Source organism: Anser cygnoides, chromosome Z (genome assembly GCF_040182565.1).
Source record: "Anser cygnoides isolate HZ-2024a breed goose chromosome Z, Taihu_goose_T2T_genome, whole genome shotgun sequence".
In the NCBI taxonomy this organism is placed as follows: domain Eukaryota; kingdom Metazoa; phylum Chordata; class Aves; order Anseriformes; family Anatidae; genus Anser; species Anser cygnoides.
The window spans coordinates 43,472,492-43,492,322 of NC_089912.1; the positions used below are offsets into that span (position 1 = coordinate 43,472,492).

Consider the following 19,831-nt stretch of genomic DNA (forward strand, 5'->3'; position numbering starts at 1 on the left):
TTGTGGTTAGAGCATTTTACAGAGAAAAAAGAAAGGTAAGTTTAAATCGCCTCAGGCAGGGAGTTAAACTTGGGTCTCCGACTTCTAGGGAAACAGTCCAACACATTGAGCAGGAAAGAGGTTAAGAGGAGGGTTAAACAGGTACCTTTCTGTCTGAAAGGAAAACCTGTACCTTGCAATATTTTTGAAAGTGCTGTGGCACCATTCTGCAGAAAAAAGGTCAAAACCTATCCTAACTGGAAGAAGGTACGTCCATCACATGAACAAAGTTGAATGCATGTGGGGAATCACATTTTGAGATGCCCACTTACTCAAGAGGAGAGAAGACTTTAAGCAGATAATTCTTTTTATTTATTTATTTGACTACTACATTTGGGAAAAGTATGAGGACTTACAAGCACACAAGGAAGGCTTGCATGCCTGATAATTTGCATGTTTTTCCAACACTGCAAAAAAAAAAAAAAAAAAAGTTACTATTGTAACCCAGAAAACTTGCTTTGCTTATGTATTGAGACTACTCTGTCCTTTGCAGAACTACAAGCGACTCTCTTCTTGATTTCTGTAGGAAACTTAGGATACTGATTCATATGAATTTCATCTTCTAAGACCATGCCCAAAGGAAAGTTTGCTCCATGGTGAAATACAAAATAATGAGCAGCATATAATAATCCTAATTTAATAAATGGCTTTTCCATTGATATGTTTTTTTTCTTTGTTCACAGGATAACTTTATTTTCAGCTCTGTTCATCAATGGACCTGTAGAATTTTGGTTTAGATTAGTTTATTCTACAGCTATAGAGGAAGAAATAGTAAGAAATTAGACAGTGGTCAGTTTTTCTCTTTAGAGAGCAATGTAATTACGACTTGCTCTAGCAATCCAGCCTTACCACAAGAAAATAATGACAGAATGGAGCTCTGATTTCTTTGAGCTTCATAGAATTGAAAAAATGAGGGAAGAAAAGCCTCTGTTTTCTGAGGACAGTTGTGTTTCTTTCAGTGTTAAACATTCTCATTTGCCCCTTTGTTTCTGAGGAAGTGCCTGACAGTAGAAGGAAGGACACAGTGATTTCTTTTGCATTTCACTCAGCTAGTTCTGCATTTAAGTTCCTGTTCACTAAAAAGCAACTGGCATTTGTCAGGTCAAACACATTAAAAATAGGACAGAATAAATAATGAAAAAAAAAGTCAAGATATCACAAAAATCATCATGAAAGCCTTCCTGTAAAAGGTGAAATTCATAACCATTTATTGTTAGCTCCTTTATGTTATTCAAAATCATTACAAATTTTGAGAATAGGCAACTTGACAGCATGTCTTTAGAACAGTCTTCTTCTGCCATTTCTGGGTTGGAATATTCTTGTTAGAACAGCATCAGGATAACTGCTAATGCTTCCAGACTTGGCCCAGCAGTCATTATTGGTCATTTCAGTGTCTCCCTGGCTACTCAGTTGATCATACAGACAAAAGATTTTAAAAAGGCTGTCAGATGTTCATTCCTCTTTTGCTGCCAATACTCGATTATTTCTGCAAAAGCATCTTGGGTACTTTACTGTTCCATTATTAATGGTCTGTTTGCTCTATTACAGGCTGAAGATGCTTCATCTCTATGGTTTCCACTTCAGTCCTCATCTGGAGTCCATTAAAGAAATTGATAAAACCATGAAAGTCTTTTGTGATCTCACTGTCCCAGCTGCTAACATATCAGTTGAATGAAGTTTTATGTGTCTTGAGAGATGTTTTTAGCTATTAATGTACTAGCACTTTGACAAAGAGCTTTTATGTCACTTTGTGTCTCATTTTTTTTGGTAAAATCTAAACCTAAGATCTTGTTCCTTTGCAATATTATGTAAGTTACTTAATTTCTGTGCCTTGACCTGAGTTTTTTAAGATATAGATTACGCCTTTTTCCCTTCAGAGGTTATACTGACACAATGTATCTGAAAATGAGTAGAGTCTACATGATGCCTGCTACTGAATACATTGTCCATAGTTTTTAATTGAAAAAAATAGGGGTGAATCACAATTGGTAGTATTAAAATTTATGTGTCAGGGAATGAGAGTATGTAGGAATGGTCTGTAACCTACCTAGATTTGGGATTTAAGTACGTGCACCTATCATGAGGTGTATGCCTGGTTATAACTGGATAATTTATGAGCTCTCTAGCTTATTTTGCTGGGCAGCTGCATTCCTCTGCTCTTTTCTTCCCAGGGCAATGATTTCATGTGATGCCACACCTCCCTTTTCTGGCTTCCTTGTCTTTTCTAATCCCTACCGTTTAAACTCTGTGTTTGTAACAGCATCAAAACCTACGTTTTTTCAATCAGTAAATATATGACATTTTTGTAGTGATACAATGTGTCTATCGTTTTATGTTTTATCTCAAGCCTCCCCGAAATTCCTGTGTATGGTTTCAAGATTTCTTGTCTCTTCAGCCAAAAAGATGCTCAAGCTAGGTGGAGTGTTTCATGACAAGATGAAGTAAAACAGATTGAAATTAAGCTTGGGGTATTTATTTTTTTTTTTTAAAGAAAAGCTTTTTAAGAAAAAGACAGAAAAAAAAGTTTTGCTTTTGCATATTTATTTAATTTAGAATTAGGTTTAAAAGGACACATCCTTCTAAGAACAAGCATATAATTTCAGAAGAAAGCACTCTCTTGCTGGGAATCCTGCCTTCATTACTCACTCTTAAGTCTCATCAAACAAAGCATCTTTTGTTTGCTATCTCTGTTCTGGTGCATTAGGACCATTTGACTGAACCATGGTCTGCCAAGCAAGCACTATTTGCCTGGCATTGTGCAATAATGCGGGTACCATCTGTTTTGCAGGATATACCTATCCCATTGCAGAGCTAAATGACACACTGTACTTCACCTCAGTACCTGAGATTTATGTGACAAAACTTCTGCAATAGTGGAAAAGAAGAAAGACGTTGAAGACCACATTCTCTTTTATGATGTTACAGTTTACCACTGATGGGCAGCTCAGCACCATCACAGCTGCTCTCTCATTCCCCCTCCTCTGCAGGATGGGGAGAAAAGATGATGAAAAAGCTCAAGGGTTGAGATAAGGACAGGGAGATCACTCACCATTAACTGTCATGGGCAAAACAGACTCAGAATAGGGAAATTAATATGATTTATTGCCTATCACTAGCAGACTAGAACAGTGAGAAACTAAAAGCAAACTAAAAACACCTTCCCTTTTCTACCTCCTCCCCCTAAGTGGCACAGGGGAAGGGGGAATGGAGGCTGTGGTCAGTCCATAGCGCTTTGTCTTTGCTACTCCTTCACTCTCTGCCCCTGCTCCACGTGGGGTCCCTCCCACGGGATGCCGTCCTTCCTGAACTGAGCCTGCGGAGGCTGCCCACAGGCAGCAGCTCTTCAAGAACTGCTCCCACATGGCTCCGTACCACGGGGTCCATCCCCCAGGAGCAAATTGCTCTAGCACGGGTCCCCCATGGGCAGCAGCTCCTCCCAGACCTCTTGCTCCTGCGTGGGCTCCTCTCCACGGGCTGCAGCTCCCACTGGGCCTCCTGCCCCCTCCTAAGGGAGGTCTGGCCTCAAACCTTCTCCACCAGAGGCTTCTCCACAGGCCACAGGGGAACTTCTGCTCCAGTGTCTGGAGCACCTCCTGCCCTCCTTCTGCATTTACTTTGGTGTCTGCAGGGCTGTTCCTCAATCCTCTTTCCCAGCTGCTGTTTCTTAGTGTTTTAATGCTTTCTTAAATATGCTCTCACAAAGGCACAACCAATGTTGCTTATCTCTGTCCAGCAGCAGGTGGACAGAGCTGGCTTTGGGAGCTGGCTGGAGCTGGCTCTGTTCGGACATGGGGCAGCTGCTGGGCTCTGCTCACAGAGGTCACCCCTACAGCCCCCCTGCTACCAAACCCTTGCCACTTAAACCCAATACAGACACTCACTGAATCCACAAGGGATTTTCTGCATATGAAGGCAGAAATCTGGCCCACACAGATGCTGCATTGGGAAATATTACGATACATTTATATATCTTGATTTAAAATAGAATGTTAATATGAAGATTTCCATTTGTTTTCAATGTCATTTATTATTTCCTTGTATCATATAGGCAGAAACGTAAGGCTTAGATGCAGACCTTTCACAGAATCACAGAATCACAGAATCGTCTAGGTTGGAAGAGACCTCCAAGATCACTGAGTCCAACCTCTGACCTAACACTAACAAGTCCTCCACTAAACCATATCACTAAGGGCTACATCTAAACGTCTTTTAAAGACCTCCAGGGATGGTGACTCAACCACTTCCCTGGGCAGCCTATTTCAGTGCCTAACAACCCTTTCAGTAAGGAAGTTCTTCCTAATATCCAACCTAAACCTCCACCGGCACAACTTTAGCCCATTCCCCCTCGTCCTGTCACCAGGCACGTAGGAGAACAGACCAACCCCCACCTCGCTACAGCCTCCTTTAAGGTACCTGTAGAGTGTGATAAGGTCGCCCCTGAGCCTCCTCTTCTCCAGGCTGAACTATCCCAGCTCCCTCAGCCGCTCAAGACCTTTCAAGACTGAGGCAAAGAAGGCATTAAGCACCTCAGCTTTTTCCTCATCCCTTGTAACCAAGTTTCCCCCTGCATCCAGCAAAGGATGGAGATTCTCCTTAGTCCTCCTTTTGGTGATGATGTATTTGTAAAAACATTTTTTGTTATCTTTAACAGCAGTAGCCAGATTTAGCTCCAGATGAGCTTTGGCCCTTCTAATTTTGTCCCTGCACAGCCTCACAACAGCCTTATAGTCCTCCTCAGTGGCCCGCCCTCTTTTCCAAAGATTATAAACCCTCTTTTTTCTCCTAAGCTCGAACCACAACCCTCTGTTCAGCCAGGCCGGTCTTCCGCACCGGCTCGTCTTTGGGCACGTGGGGACAGACCGCTCCTGAGCCATTAAGATTTCCTTCTTGAAGAGTGCCCAGCCTTTCTGGACTCCTCTGCCCTTCAGAACCACCTCCCAAGGGACTCTGCCAACCAGTGTCCTGAACAGCTCAAAGTCAGCCCTCCGGAAGTCCAAGACAGCGGTTTTACTGGTCCCCTTCCTGGCTTCGCCAAGAATAGAGAACTGAACCATTTCGTGGTCACTCTGCCCAAGATAGCTCCTGACCACCACATCTCCCACCAGTCTGTCACTGTTTGTGAACAGAAAGTCAAGCGGGGCACCTCCCCTGGTAGGCTTACTAACCAGCTGCATCAGGAAGCTATCTTCCACGCTCTCCAGAAACCTCCTAGACTGCTTTCTCTGGGCTGTGTTGTGCTTCCAGGATATGTCTGGGAAGTTGAAGTCCCCCACGAGAACAAGCGCTGACGATTTCGCAACTTCTGCCAGCTGCCTGTAGAACTCCTCATCCGTCTCCTCATCCTGGTTCGGTGGTCTATAACAGACCTCCACCAGGGTGCTTGCCTTGTTGGCCTTCCCGCTGATCCTAACCCACAGAGACTCAACCTTATCAGTCCCAGCCTCAAGTTCCACAACATCAAAACACTCTCTAATACAGAGAGCCACACCACCACACCTTCTGTGATGCCTGTCCCTTCTGAAGAGCCTATAGCCAGACATTGGAGCACTCCCGTCATGAGAGTGGTCCCACCACATTTCCGTGATGGCAACCAAGTCATAGCCTGCCTGCTGCACGAAGGAAGCAGGCAGCAGGAAGGTAAAATCCAAAGTCATGTAAATACAGGATTATATGGAAAGATTTGGGAGAAGATGGTGTTAAATCTCAGAGGAAAAAAGATGGGGGTGATATGTCCAAAGTCTTTGTCCTCTACTTAGCAGCCCAGGATAGACACTGTGACAAGAGCTATGCGCGACGGAGTGAGGACAAACAAACATCAGCTCAGTGAACGTGCAGCCACAAAAGTAAAGAGGAAGGTGAGCACATTGATCTGATGAGGAACTCCTTGTCTAGTGAGACACATTCAACACCTGCTGCGGTTGAGCTCAGAAGCCTGCCAACACTGAAAGCCAAGTGTCCTGACTGTTATGAACAGAGAACTGTAGGTGTAAACAAGATAAGTTTGTCATTTCCGATGGCTGAGTAACAGCTATCATCAGCCCTGTTGGGGCTTCATGATTGACTCGGTCAATTCTTTGGGTACAAAAATTAGGCTGACAGGTGAGAAAACATGGAACACAAAGAACTCTTCTGTCAAATTAACTCTGCTTTACTAAAACACTAGGTTTTGATAGAATATGAGAATCTCAGGATGATACCCCTTTGCTACACATAGTAGTTTTATCGTTCTAACAGAAATGTACCAAAAAGTGACAAAAAGTGTTAAAAAGTGTCAAAAACATATAAAATCATATATTGAAGTCCTTCAATATTTATGTTTAGGCTACAATTTATATTCCCAGTTACTTAGTGGCTGAATTTATCTAGAGTGCAAGGGAACATTTCACAAAAAAATCCATTGAAAAAATTCAGATAGGTATTTGTAGGATTTTAAACTGAGTCTGTCTAACCCTGGCAAAATAGTAATCAAAAGCTGTAAAACCATTAGTTTCCTTTGAGGGCATTCCACAATTCTTGGGCAAAGGAGCATTTCATAATCCATTTGCAATGTGTGATTTATTGTAATGAGAGGTCAGCTGGCCTGCGTGTGCTTTGCTGGACCATGTTCTTACCCTCGGGCTCTATTTCAGTGAATAAGGAAACACGGTTTTGTGAGGAGGTGGATTTGCATTCTGGTTATCACAACTTCGGTATGTGCAATTTACATTTTCAGATAAGGAAGAATAAGTGGAGGGGAATATAAAACATCTCAGTTAAGAATGTAACTGCTTCCGATGAAAAGCGAGCTTTTACCAAGGACTTAGAAAAAGTGAGGAGCCTTGACTTCTGTCGAGAAAGACGGAAGCTAGTTCTGCTATACAAAGCACTGAAATCTGGCTCCTTCGGTTTATTGATTTTGCGCTTTCACTGTTTTCACAACGTCCCTGCCTAAATCACTGCTGGTGGGACAGTCGCAGGCGCTCTCTCCACAACATTTAACCCGAAACTGCTCACGGGCAGCGGGAACCTACGTGGTGAAACCTGGGGTAGCCGCGGTTTCCTTGCCTGCCGCTAACACAAAGAGCAGTTTTGTGCTGCTGGCACCGGGCACCTTCCCGGGGGCTCCGGGGCGAGCAGGTGCCGTGCCGTGCCGTGCCGTACCGTTCCGTGCCGTGCCGCACCCTTCACCCTCCCTCTCCTCTCCGGCCACCTCGGCGCTTGTTGCCGGCCAGAGCCGCCCCCGTGCCCGCCTCCCTCCGGGGGCACCGGGGCGGAGCAGGGCCCGTCCCGTCCCGTCCCGTCCCGCCCCGCCGAGCGCAGGGCGCAGTGCTGCCGCCAGCCCGGGCCGTGCCGTGCCGTGCCGTGCCGTGCCGTGCCGTGCCGCGGGCAGAGACGGGGGCGATGGACCCCGACGGGGAGGACCTGTCCCGGCTGCGCGCCCTCTTCCTGTCTTGCGACGCCAACGGCTCGGGCCGCATCGAGCGGGAGGACTTCGCGGCGCTCTGCGCCGAGCTGCGGGTGCGGCCGGAGGAGGCCGAGGCCATCTTCCAGCGCCTCGACAGCGACCGCGACGGGGCCATCACCTTCTCGGAGTTCGCCCGCGGCTTCCGCGGCGCCACCCGGCGGCGGCCCGGAGCCGGCCGCGGGGAGCCGCGGGACGGGGGAGACGACGAGGGGGAGACGGCGGCGGCGTGGGCCGCCGCGGGGCTGGAGCAGCCCTGGAGGGACTTCGAGGTCCGGCTGGGGGACGAGGCGAGGTTCATCCCCAGGTAAGCCCCGTCCCGTCCCGTCCCGTCCCGTCCCGTCCCGTCCCGTCCCGTCCCGTCGGGCGCAGCGCTGCCCTGCGCCTCCCCTGATGCCACACAGCAATCCGACGGGCACTGCTTCGCCCCCGTGTCAGCGGGAAAGAAGAAGACCGGGGGGTAGATTTCGGGCATTAAAGCTGGGTATGGTGGGTCTATCAGTACGAAGCTGGTTGCATTTCACTGATACGTATTTTGGGGGTCAGCAGTAGCCTGCCTGAAACTGCAGGTGCTCTGTGTTCTTACAAAGATCTTGGCCATAGAAAGTACAGGGTAATTCTGCTTAATTCAAAAATTGCAACTTGAACTGGAAAACAAGCAATCTGAGTTAAAGGGCAGCTTGTTCAGGGGCAATTGAAACAGATACATGACCATATGCGAAGGGGCTTGTGTCAAACTCCAGCAGAGCTGTCTGTGAGATCCACAGGCTCTAATTAAAAGCATGTCAGAACCTGTGTAACTTTTCCACCAATCAAGTCGATTGTACAGTTTGTTGCTTTACAGGAACACAAATCATTGGCAAATTTATCATTCCAGACTTCATGTAACACACCTTAAATTACTCCTGAACCCAATAGTTTGGTTCTAGCTACTTTTAAAAATCCATTTGGCTCTTGCAATGACAAATGTCTTAAAAGAGATGTCCTGTAGGTTAAAGAACTTACTGTTCATGCCCAGAACCAGAGTAGGTTGCTTTTTACTGAACTGAAAAATAAGCCTCTTGTTTGAAAGTCTGCAGAAGCAATTCAGAACTTAACCTGAAGCCAGAGAGAAAATCAATAGGAGATGGAAAAGTGTGACTCATGAACAGTGATGGCTTGTGAAAGCATCCATCACCTTTTGGTAATAAGCCTATCTCCATCTCTTGATTACTGTGTTTGCAGCAGCAGGGTTTGAATGTAGTCTGGTTGCTTGTCTAAGAGGGCAGTAGGACGGGACAGAACTAACTCTCTTGGGTTTGAGTGTCCAGACATGTCATTTAATTATATTGTTTTAGGATTATTATGCATCAAGTTGCAAACAGAACTGAATGCTGATAATTAAATACATGTGTGCCAGGTGGGCAGTTATTTGTTGTAACATTTCCCATTCATGTTTAGCTTTATAAATACCTTTGAACATCCTTCACAGCTGGCTGTATTTGTTAGGTGTGTGCCAACGTCAGCCGAAGAACAGTGTGCCCTTTGTTTTTCCTGTTTTTTCTCGTTCCTGTGCTGAAGCACTAGAAGCAGGTCTTTGTTACAGCTCAACTTTTTTTCTTTTCTCTCCATTTATGACCCATATCTTTTTGTGTTGAAATATATCTGATATATATATATATTTATGTCCCACTGAAAACATTTCGACCAATTATGTGAGTGAGCAACGAATACATATAAAGTGTTAAAGTCTGGGCATGGGAGAGATTTTAAAGAGCAGAATATAACAAAACCATGTAATGTAGAAGCTGGTACTTCAAAAACATGTTTATCTTTTTATTTAAATTATTAAATTATTGTTTTTTTTTTTTTTTAATGTTTTCTAAGAACAGGCCTAGGTTGGCACAGACCTGCCTCTTCAATACTTTAAAAGAGTCTGCGTTCTCACATTGTGGTTTATTACCCTTCATATGTTAGCTGTAACATTTGCGTTGAAAATCATGAGAAGAGTAATTACAAGAAAGAAACTCCTCAAATAGAGATGAGTGGAGTTAGTTGTCCATATTTTTGATCTCAGTCTTGGGGGAACTTGGAGGTTCAGTCCCTCAAGATATTGTGCATTCTGGTCCTGCTCTAGCAAAACAGTGTCACATGCTTTGATGCTGTTGTGGTTTGTACAGCAAAAAGCAAGGTGCAGGAGATTAAACTGATGAGATAAAAATATGACTGAATTGAGGAGAAAATTACCCAGCAGCTGTGGTCTGTGTCATTCTTGAGTTTGATCAAATACCCATGGAAATCAAAAGGAAATTTTTCACTGATATCAGCATATGTGGTTCAGCCTCTTTTTCTATAAATGGGCTTTTAAAAGCCATAAATAAGTCACCGTAATAGCAAGGAAAACCCAGTAACACCGATCAATATCCTAACTCAGCCCTTAATGGAGTAGCAGGCATTAGATGCAACATTGTTTACTGTTAGGTACTGCCTAGTACTGTACTAAAATGAGCATATTTTGAATGTAGTTAATTTTTGAAAATATATTTTTGTTGTGGGATGGACCTTGTCTCTGTATTTTGATGTCTGGGTTGCATAGTTCTGTTACCTTATATTGTGAAACATTCAAGTCCATTCTGGAGTTGTATCTTGTGTAGTTAAACAACGGTGGTAACACCGAAAAGTTTCTTTTCAGCCCTGCTCCTTCTTTTCCCAATCTGAACAGATTTTCAGGGCTGAATTCAGTTAGGTTTCTTTGTAAGGTGGTCACTGTGAGTCAAATTATTGTTTGTCTTAGTCTTCACATGTACTCAGTGAGCAATTGTGCCTCTAGTACAAAAAAGTGGAGTCTTTCCAGGCTAGTGACCTAGTATAATGTGTGAAGTCAGATTTTAGTGGAATTGCGTAGAGGGTTGGGTATTTTTTTGGCATTCATTTAATTTAAAATGCAACTACTCCTTCTTTGTTGTTATATTCAATCTGCTATAGTGAGTAATTAAACACAAAAAGGTTGCTGTACTTTTGATTTACATGTAGAAAATTGCCAACGGGGGTATAGCTGTGTGAGCTATAGTAGATCTACTTTATTAGAACTCAGACACATCCATTGGTTTATTCCTCTAAGAAGTATTTGCAGTTATCTAGAAGTAGACAAAAAAAAAATAAAAAAAAAGAAAAAAAAAAAGAAGGAATTTAGCTATTTGGTGCTCCAGGCAGCGAGTACTCCAGTGTATTTCTTGCGCTAGAAGGGTTTAGCCTGTGGTTGTGTTACTGGTGTTGCATTCTGGTTTAATACGTGGTCATCCTCAGGTCTGTTTGGATTTCAGTGGTAAGATGAGAAGTTTCCCTCCACTCCCTTAGCAGGCATGCACTCCTTTAAGTACGCGAGGAGGTCTCGTGATAGCTACTCTTCTGCTTTTCTAACTTGGAACAAAGAATGATCCAACGTCCACTGGTGCGTCAGGACAAAACCTATTCTTATGATCCCTATGGCAGTTATTTCTGTCTGTAAATCATGGGCAAAAACTTCCCAGAAAACGTATTCTGAAATTTAAATTTCAAAGATCTTAAATCAGAAGGAGCAAAGATTTGAACTGCGTGTATCGTGTGCCTTCTTGTTTATTGCTGGGATAAACTGTATCCCTTTCAACAATAGCAGGCAGTATTTCTGTGATATTTGGGATAATCTATTTAGAAAATGAACTAAATTAATTTCAGCATGAATGTAGGTGAATCTAGAGAAGAAAGTTTGTATCCCTGTTTTGAGTTAAATTCTTCTGCTTCTGACAGAAGCCTCTCCACTGCCTTGGCTGTTCATCTGAGGGTCTGTTTCTTTTGCCTCTTTTCTGCATTGCCATACTGTGAGATTTTATGCATTGTAAAATTACAAAGTTTCCTAATTTAATTGTGATCACAGTTCACTCCTAAATATGTAATCTGGACCTGTATAGAAAATGTTGGTCTGGTAGACATCATAAAATGAGAAAAGAGTGTTGTTTTTAACAGTAGCAGCTTAACCTGTGAAGTTGGATGATGCTCATGGCATATGCTGCTGTGCAACATGAGAGGAGGTGGGCTCTTCTGCAGAAAAAACAGTCCAGAACTCATTATGCACTTGCTGTCATGAGCCAGAATGGATTTTGTGCCAAGGTGAATAGAAAACTCAGCTTCAGCTCTTGTCAGGAGATTATGTTTACTTCCAGGAGATGAAGAGCCATGATACTAGCAGTGGAATTTCCTTGGAAGTTGACGTGTGTTTCTCAGAGAGGGAGTGAATGCAAAGCCTGTGGAGAAGCAGCTGCTAGGGCAACCTTTATCACAGTGCTGGAGACGGGATCTGTGCTGTAGGATTTTGTCTTGTCTTCTAATACATCTCACAATGAGGGGTTGGCAAATGGGTCTGCTGGAAGTGTGTGGAAGTGTGGAGGACTTTCTGTGAGCTACAAGTCTTTCAGAGCTGCCTTAGGTTTTCCTGCCAGTTATTTTTTTCCCTTTAATCAGAACAGCATCTGTACCAAATAACTTAGTCTCTTAGCACTTGTTTTCCTGAAATTTTTGTGTCTCATTTTCCATAGACCCATCCTTTGGAACATTCTGCCTCTCCATGGACTTTATCTTTACCTCCTTTCCTACAGGCTTTTCCACACCTGCCCCACTACTTGCTCCAAGTTACACGTCTGTCCTTGGGCAGGGAACAGTATTTATTCCTTGGAACAGTATTTATTCCTTGGAAACACTAGAAGTCCCTTCCCTGCAAATCCGCTGCCACTCCCTTGCCCAGACTCTCTCACCGGGGGGTTGAGGATTTATTCTTCTTTTAATGCAGTTCAATTAGTGAAAGGACTTATAAAGAAAAGCTGATACTAAAATAAATGCTGTGCTTCAGGTTGAGAAATACTTCAAAGTTTAATTTGTATGAACGTTTCATGTAATTGTGTCTTTCCTCAGGGCTCTTACTCTAGGAGAAGGCATTAGACACTCACCTGGGACACAAGGTTTTCTGAACAGGCTATTTCCCTATCCTTGGTAGTACACATAGGCTATTGATCTCCAGTGTAAGGACAGATGTCTAATGCCTGATCTTTCTCTTGCTTTGACCACCCAGCTCAGATGCTCCTGGCTCAGAAAACCTTGCATTTCATCCTTTCATACCCACACCAGAACAGAGGTGCTACAGGAGTAGGAGTGATTTTTACAAGCTCATGTACACTGGGAAGAGACCATTCAAAGAGAGAACATTCTAAAGCCTAGAAACAGGGGCATATTATTATTATTGTTATCAGTATGTAGACATGTTTAAGTGTAGTGGTGATTGTCTTTGCTTCTACCTGCACATACAAAATCAGAAGCTATACTTTACCTGTGCCTGAAGGATGTCTGGGTCAACAAATCAAAGAGAAAGTTTGAAAGTTGGGGACCTTAAGTCTGCAGGTAATAACACGGATAAGAAAGAGGACGGAAGTGATGGCAGAGATCAGAAAAGCAGCAATGGATGTTGCTGAAAAAAACATACATATATATATATATGTAGACAGAAATACCTCTTTCGAGTTAATGTAAAAGCTCTTGCTGGAGAACAATTTGGTCTAGTTTTCTTACCTCTCATTGCAGTCCTAGCCCAGTGAGATTCTTCAGCCCACGGACACTTCCAGTCCAAGTGGGCTTCTATCTTGTCCTGCTGCATTGTGGTCTTCTGAGTGCTCTGCACAGGTGGGCCCTGAAATTCTGCTGGTACCTTTGTAAGTCTCTACCTTTCTAAATCAGACCCTGGTAAATATACACAAAATAGTGGTGGAAGAAACGCTGAATCATTACCATGCCAGGGGAAGTGGTATTATAACATCACTGTCAAATCTTTGATTTTTGCCTGTTTTCCGAAAGCTTATTGCACTTTGTCTTTTACTTGGTGGAGAACTGCACTGCATATACAGCCCATCCGGTCAGGCTAAGCAGAACATGTAACATAAACTTTCTCTGCAACTAGGTAGGGAATATGCGTAAGAAACCCAGCAACCATAGAGTTACTCTTCTTTGATACATTCCACCAACTTCATTTGAGCTGCATTCAGAGGGTGGACTGGTAGGCAAACTGTCATTCAGCCATTCAAAACAATACTGTGAATTGATATGAATTGGTTTAAATAAAATTATGCCATGTAATATCATCTCAGTGTCTGATCTCTCTCTCTTTTTTTTTTTTCCTTTTTTTTTTTTTTCCCTCTGGTCTTTCTCCATTCTACTTTGGTATTTTAAATCTATCATATTACAGATGGCATTATCATCAGGGCAGATTTATTTTCTTTCTGTAATGCAGTAACTCTATGTAATACAGTATTATGTGAAGTTATTAAAATATTAGTTAGTTAATACAATTACAATTAATATAATTACAGTTAATAATTTTACAGAGAACCTAAACTAGTAAAACCTTTGAGATGAGGTAAGGTAAAGTCAGAGCAGTATCTGGTCAGGATACTGTACTTTTTTGAGCTATAAGTGCTTTGTGCTTATACTTCATGGTAGATGGTACAAGCGTAGAACCAGAGGGTCCAAAGTGACAGTTTCTTTCATGTTATATTTGAAAATGCTCTTTCTATGCAATTGTGAAGCTTTACAGCTGTGTTTGTGTGGAACTTAAAGGGGGTACAGCTTTTAATCTATTTAAAAGGGGATTTCTGGATTTCAAGAAACACTAATTTTAAAGGACAAACCTGAGCATTTCGTATGAATTTTGTTGAAATTGAAGCAAAGGCATTTTAGTTTCCTTTTTTTTTTTTTTGTCCAGAGCAAAGACTATTCAGTATTCAGGAGACAGCTCAGTGAAGTCTATTTGTGAAATCTCCCTCAATAAATAATTTTGAGTTTTAATCTCTCTTTTTAAATCTCCCTCAATAAATAATTTTGAATTTGCAAAAAGAAATAGCATGTCCAGGAGAGAACTGGAGATAAACAAATAAATTTAGCAATATCTATTGCAACTAGTTTGTCCTGCTGCGGTGAAGTCACTAATGCTTAGCAAATCGTGTAGAGGAGTGATTTAAAATATGGAAAGAGATGATTAAGAACAATTCTTCTCGTAATCATCAAATACTTATTGCATGCTGATATACAGTATATATAACTTCATCCTTCTAAAATCATGTGAAAATATAAAATATTATCACAATATGTTTTCTGCTAATGCATCATGGATGCTTGGAGTGATTAAGTCAGTAAGAGTCTTCCCAATTCATGAAAGTGTATTACTGCTTGCTGAAGGCGTAAGTAATCAAGTAGGGTCCCATCAATTTTGTTGCATTAATTCATTTATCCTGCATTTTTGTGTTGCTACAGTAGTTGTTGATCCATGTTTTTAATTGAGATATCCTGTAAGGCTGGCGTAGAAGCACTCAGGTGAGTGTCACTGAGAATTTTAGTGGCCAATTTCTATCTAAAAAAGTCTTGCGTGTCCTTTACAGGATTCTGTGCAGTTGTGTTTGGATGGTTATTGTTTTGCTTCCTAAAACTAGGTCACAGATGTTTTGAGTCCATTTGTATGGTAGCCAGTCACTGGGCTGAGGAGGAACAATAAATAAAAGAGTTTTTGGTATCACAGGCAAAATTAACTCTTACAGTAACTACTTTGTGCTTCTAACTACTACATCTTAAAACAGAGCAGACAGCCATATGGCAGAAGCACAGCAGTGTGCAGAGATTGATTTCTGTCTTCAGGCATCTGTATTTGCATAAACTTTGCAAAGAAGCTGCGGGAGGGAGTGACTGGCACTCTTGTAAAGAGAACAAACTTGCAGAAATACATTATTCTCCTATGAATGTCTTCTGATCCTGGCACGAAGTACTGTAGTGAAGGGCCAGACTAATTAGTTGACTCTCTAGTCCAACAGCATAAGACACCATACCTTCCATTTTGCTACAGCCGATAACAGTCCTTGTGGTAGGAGACTTCTGGCGTTGTGCATGGGTTGTTTTCAGTCACAGGACTTTCAGGACAGGTGGAGGTACAGTGTAGTTTTATGGATGCAGCTTCTTTGACCTGAAGTTAGCAAATGACTAACCCTGCACAAGATGGGGCAAGAAAGAGTACCAAGATAACCCTATATTCTTGTGAAAATAAGTGATGTAGGTCCTTAAATATCCTACCATAAATCGGTAGGCTGTGATTTGGAAGAATCCCAGAGAAACGTTTGCTCAAGTAATGAACGTTTTGTGTTAACATCGAGTAAAAGGTAATTTTGCCGCTGTTTGGTTGCTTTCTAGGAAATAAGGTTATTAGTAGGCATCTCCTTGGCAACACTGCAATTTAAAGGAAAAAAAAGATAATTGCAGAATACAGATCTTATATTTGTATTTCTTATTCCTAAAAATTATGTACACTGACCTAGATTGTGTTGAATGTATCTGCCTCAGAAGATTGATAACCTCTGTCCATCTTGCTGTGGCTAGTGCCATTTCTGTTTTACATGCCACACTTCTAAAGGGGTATGTGTACGTTGACACTGTGTGAAGAAGTGACATTCTTCAGCAGCTAATTTCAAATACACACAGTAGCTGCTTCTATCTAAAATTTGAGACTGTTCTGTAATGGTGTATTAGCTGTTTTGGTGAGGTGTTTATACCTCTGAAGGACGACTGCTGAAGTGCCAGGAATTTGTGAGATGCAACATATGTTACCATATCCTGCTATCAGACTAAATGGAATTTCAAGTAAAGGGACTACAGAGAGACTGCATTTTGTAATTTTTGAAGTACAGTCATGCTCCAGCTTCAAGGCTAATCAGCAGTAATGGAAGTGTGGTAGGAAATCTGTGAATGGTATTACCTCGGGACACTCAACTTACTGTTTGGCCAGTTGCTGATACTTGGAATTCAGTGTTTAAATACAACCAATCTATTGTACACTTGCAATTTAACTGAGACCTGGTGAACCTCAATCACAAATTTATTTTGTGATATGTGCTGTTATCACAAGCATTCTAAATTTCTCTATTGTGCTGTAATCTTTCAGCACAGAAATTTCACATACGTCTGAATGATGTAATAGTACAGAGTGAAAGAAGGCAGATTTTAAATGATTTTTTTGTTGTTATTTTTTTCCTGATTTTAGTATTTTCGATGGTGTTATTTTAACTGAGTGTGATTGCCAAGGAAAATGTCCCTTAACTGTTTTTTAAAGGTAGAATACTGAGTAAACATATGTTTGGGGAGTTCTTTAATGAAATACTGCTTATACATATGTTGTAGCATCTGATGATCAGATAAATCTGTATGTTATTGTAACCATTTGTGAACCTTGATATTACTCTGTTTAAATGATATTTAAATGAAATTGTATGCATACATAGTCAGAGTCAAGTTTACATTAATTTTAACTTCTGTAGATACTGAATACACCTAAATCATAAGCCTTCATAAAGGAGACCGTTTGCAAGAGAGAAACATATAGGTACACAAAAATGCCTCTGGCTTCAGTAAATCTGTATTTTCTGTGGTGGTGTTATGTTTCTGTATATTGAAATAAGTATCTGCATTTCATATGGAAACTTATGTTTTGGTTTCCTGAAATATTTAATTGTTTAAAATGGAAATCTGAGCTACAGGAGCAATTCTGGTACAGTTGTAATAAAATAAATTATACTTTTAGTGGGAAGATCATACAGAAGAAGCAGAGTGCTGGAAAGTTGATAATTTAAACTGTGGAAGTATCTCAGGCGGGAAAACCACATTGAATGTTGATATCATAGTTGTAGTGAATGTCTTCATTAGCACTGCCTTCATAGAAGATAGAAGAGTACCATCTCTCTAATAAGGAGGATCATTAAATCAGAGGTTAAGCTTTCCTGTAACAATAAAAGGAGGACAGGTATTTGTGATGTGTTAGATATGGTGTCAGACCAGAAATTTGCAAAACATCATTTCTCTTTACATTTCTGCCACTGGTATGATGTATTTCCTCATGACTGGTCTGCTTCCTGCACTTTTGTAGACCTGCGCTTCCGTTTTAACGTTTTTCTCTTTTCTTCTCTTTTCTTCTCTTTTCTTCTCTTTTCTTCTCTTTTCTTCTCTTTTCTTCTCTTCTCTTCTCTTCTCTTCTCTTCTCTTCTCTTCTCTTCTCTTCTCTTCTCTTCTCTTCTCTTCTCTTCTCTTCTCTTCTCTTCTCTTCTCTTCTCTTCTCTTCTCTTCTCTTCTCTTCTCTTCTCTTCTCTTCTCTTCTCTTCTCTTCTCTTCTCTTCTCTTCTCTTCTCTTCTCTTCTCTTCTCTTCTCTTCTCTTCTCTTCTCTTCTCTTCTCTTCTCTTCTCTTCTCTTCTCTTCTCTTCTTCTTCTCTTCTCTTCTCTTCTCTTCTCTTCTCTTCTCTTCTCTTCTCTTCTCTTCTCTTCTCTTCTCTTCTCTTCTCTTCTCTTCTCTTCTCTTCTCTTCTCTTCTCTTCTCTTCTCTTCTCTTCTCTTCTCTTCTCTTCTCTTCTTTCCTTTCCTTTCCTTTCCTTTCCTTTCCTTTCCTTTCCTTTCCTTTCCTTTCCTTTCCTTTCCTTTCCTTTCCTTTCCTTTCCTTTCCTTTCCTTTCCTTTCCTTTCCTTTCCTTTCCTTTCCTTTCCTTTCCTTTCCTTTCCTTTCCTTTCCTTTCCTTTCCTTTCCTTTCCTTTCCTTTCCTTTCCTTTCCTTTCCTTTCCTTTCCTTTCCTTTCCTTTCCTTTCCTTTCCTTTCCTTTCCTTTCCTTTCCTTTCCTTTCCTTTCCTTTCCTTTCCTTTCCTTTCCTTTCCTTTCCTTTCCTTTCCTTTCCTTTCCTTTCCTTTCCTTTCCTTTCCTTTCCTTTCCTTTCCTTTCCTTTCCTTTCCTTTCCTTTCCTTTCCTTTCCTTTCCTTTCCTTTCCTTTCCTTTCCTTTCCTTTCCTTTCCTTTCCTTTCCTTTCCTTTCCTTTCCTTTCCTTTCCTTTCCTTTCCTTTCCTTTCCTTTCCTTTCCTTTCCTTTCCTTTCCTTTCCTTTCCTTTCCTTTCCTTTCCTTTCCTTTCCTTTCCTTTCCTTTCCTTTCCTTTCCTTTCCTTTCCTTTCCTTTCCTTTCCTTTCCTTTCCTTTCCTTTCCTTTCCTTTCCTTTCCTTTCCTTTCCTTTCCTTTCCTTTCCTTTCCTTTCCTTTCCTTTCCTTTCCTTTTCCTTTCCTTTCCTTTCCTTTCCTTTCCTTTCCTTTCCTTTCCTTTCCTTTCCTGTCCTTTCCTTTCCTTTCCTTTCCTTTCCTGTCCTTTCCTGTCCTTTCCTGTCCTTTCCTGTCCTTTCCTGTCCTTTCCTGTCCCTTTCCCTGTCCTTTCCTGTCCTTTCCTGTCCTTTCCTGTCCTTTCCTGTCCTTTCCTGTCCTTTCCTGTCCTTTCCTGTCCTTTCCTGTCCTTTCCTGTCCTTTCCTGTCCTTTCCTGTCCTTTCCTTTCCTGTCCTTTCCTGTCCTTTCCTGTCCTGTCCTTTCCTGTCCTGTCCTTTCCTGTCCTGTCCTTTCCTGTCCTGTCCTTTCCTTTCCTGTCCTTTCCTTTCTTTCCTTTCCTTTCCTTTCCTTTCCTTTCCTTTCCTTTCTCTTTCCTTTCCTTTCCTTTCCTTTCCTTTCCTTTCCTTTCCTTTCCTTTCCTTTCCTTTCCTTTCCTTTCCTTTCCTTTCCTTTCCTTTCCTTTCCTTTCCTTTCCTTTCCTTTCCTTTCCTTTCCTTTCCTTTCCTTTCCTTTCCTTTCCTTTCCTTTCCTTTCCTTTCCTTTCCTTTCCTTTCCTTCTTTCCTTTCCTTTCCTTTCCTTTCCTTTCCTTTCCTTTCCTTTCCTTTCCTTTCCTTTCCTTTCCTTTCCTTTCCTTTCCTTTCCTTTCCTTTCCTTTCCTTTCCTTTCCTTTCCTTTCCTTTCCTTTCCTTTCCTTTCCTTTCCTTTCCTTTCCTTTCCTTTCCTTTCCTTTCCTTTCCTTTCCTTTCCTTTCCTTTCCTTTCCTTTCCTTTCCTTTCCTTTCCTTTCCTTTCCTTTCCTTTCCTTTCCTTTCCTTTCCTTTCCTTTCCTTTCCTTTCCTTTCCTTTCCTTTCCTTTCCTTTCCTTTCCTTTCCTTTCCTTTCCTTTCCTTTCCTTTCCTTTCCTTTCCTTTCCTTTCCTTTCCTTTCCTTTCCTTTCCTTTCCTTTCCTTTCCTTTCCTTTCCTTTCCTTTCCTTTCCTTTCCTTTCCTTTCCTTTCCTTTCCTTTCCTTTCCTTTCCTTTCCTTTCCTTTCCTTTCCTTTCCTTTCCTTTCCTTTCCTGTCCTGTCCTGTCCTGTCCTGTCCTGTCTGTCCTGTCCTGTCCTGTCCTGTCCTTTCCTTTCCTTTCCTTTCCTTTCCTTTCCTTTCCTTTCCTTTCCTTTCCTTTCCTTTCCTTTCCTTTCCTTTCCTTTCC

At 41.7% G+C, this 19,831-nt stretch overlaps 1 protein-coding gene across 1 annotated transcript in view; it reads left to right on the forward strand.

The window, feature by feature from the left end:
* Positions 1 to 7,332: 7,332 nt before the first annotated feature.
* Positions 7,333 to 19,831, forward strand: part of RASEF (RAS and EF-hand domain containing) — a 44,673-nt gene continuing 32,174 nt past the window's right edge. The window contains exon 1 of the mRNA XM_048054463.2: positions 7,333 to 7,787. Coding sequence (XP_047910420.1) covers positions 7,420 to 7,787 — 368 coding nt within the window. The 5' untranslated portion in view covers positions 7,333 to 7,419. The remainder of the gene's footprint in view (positions 7,788 to 19,831) is intronic.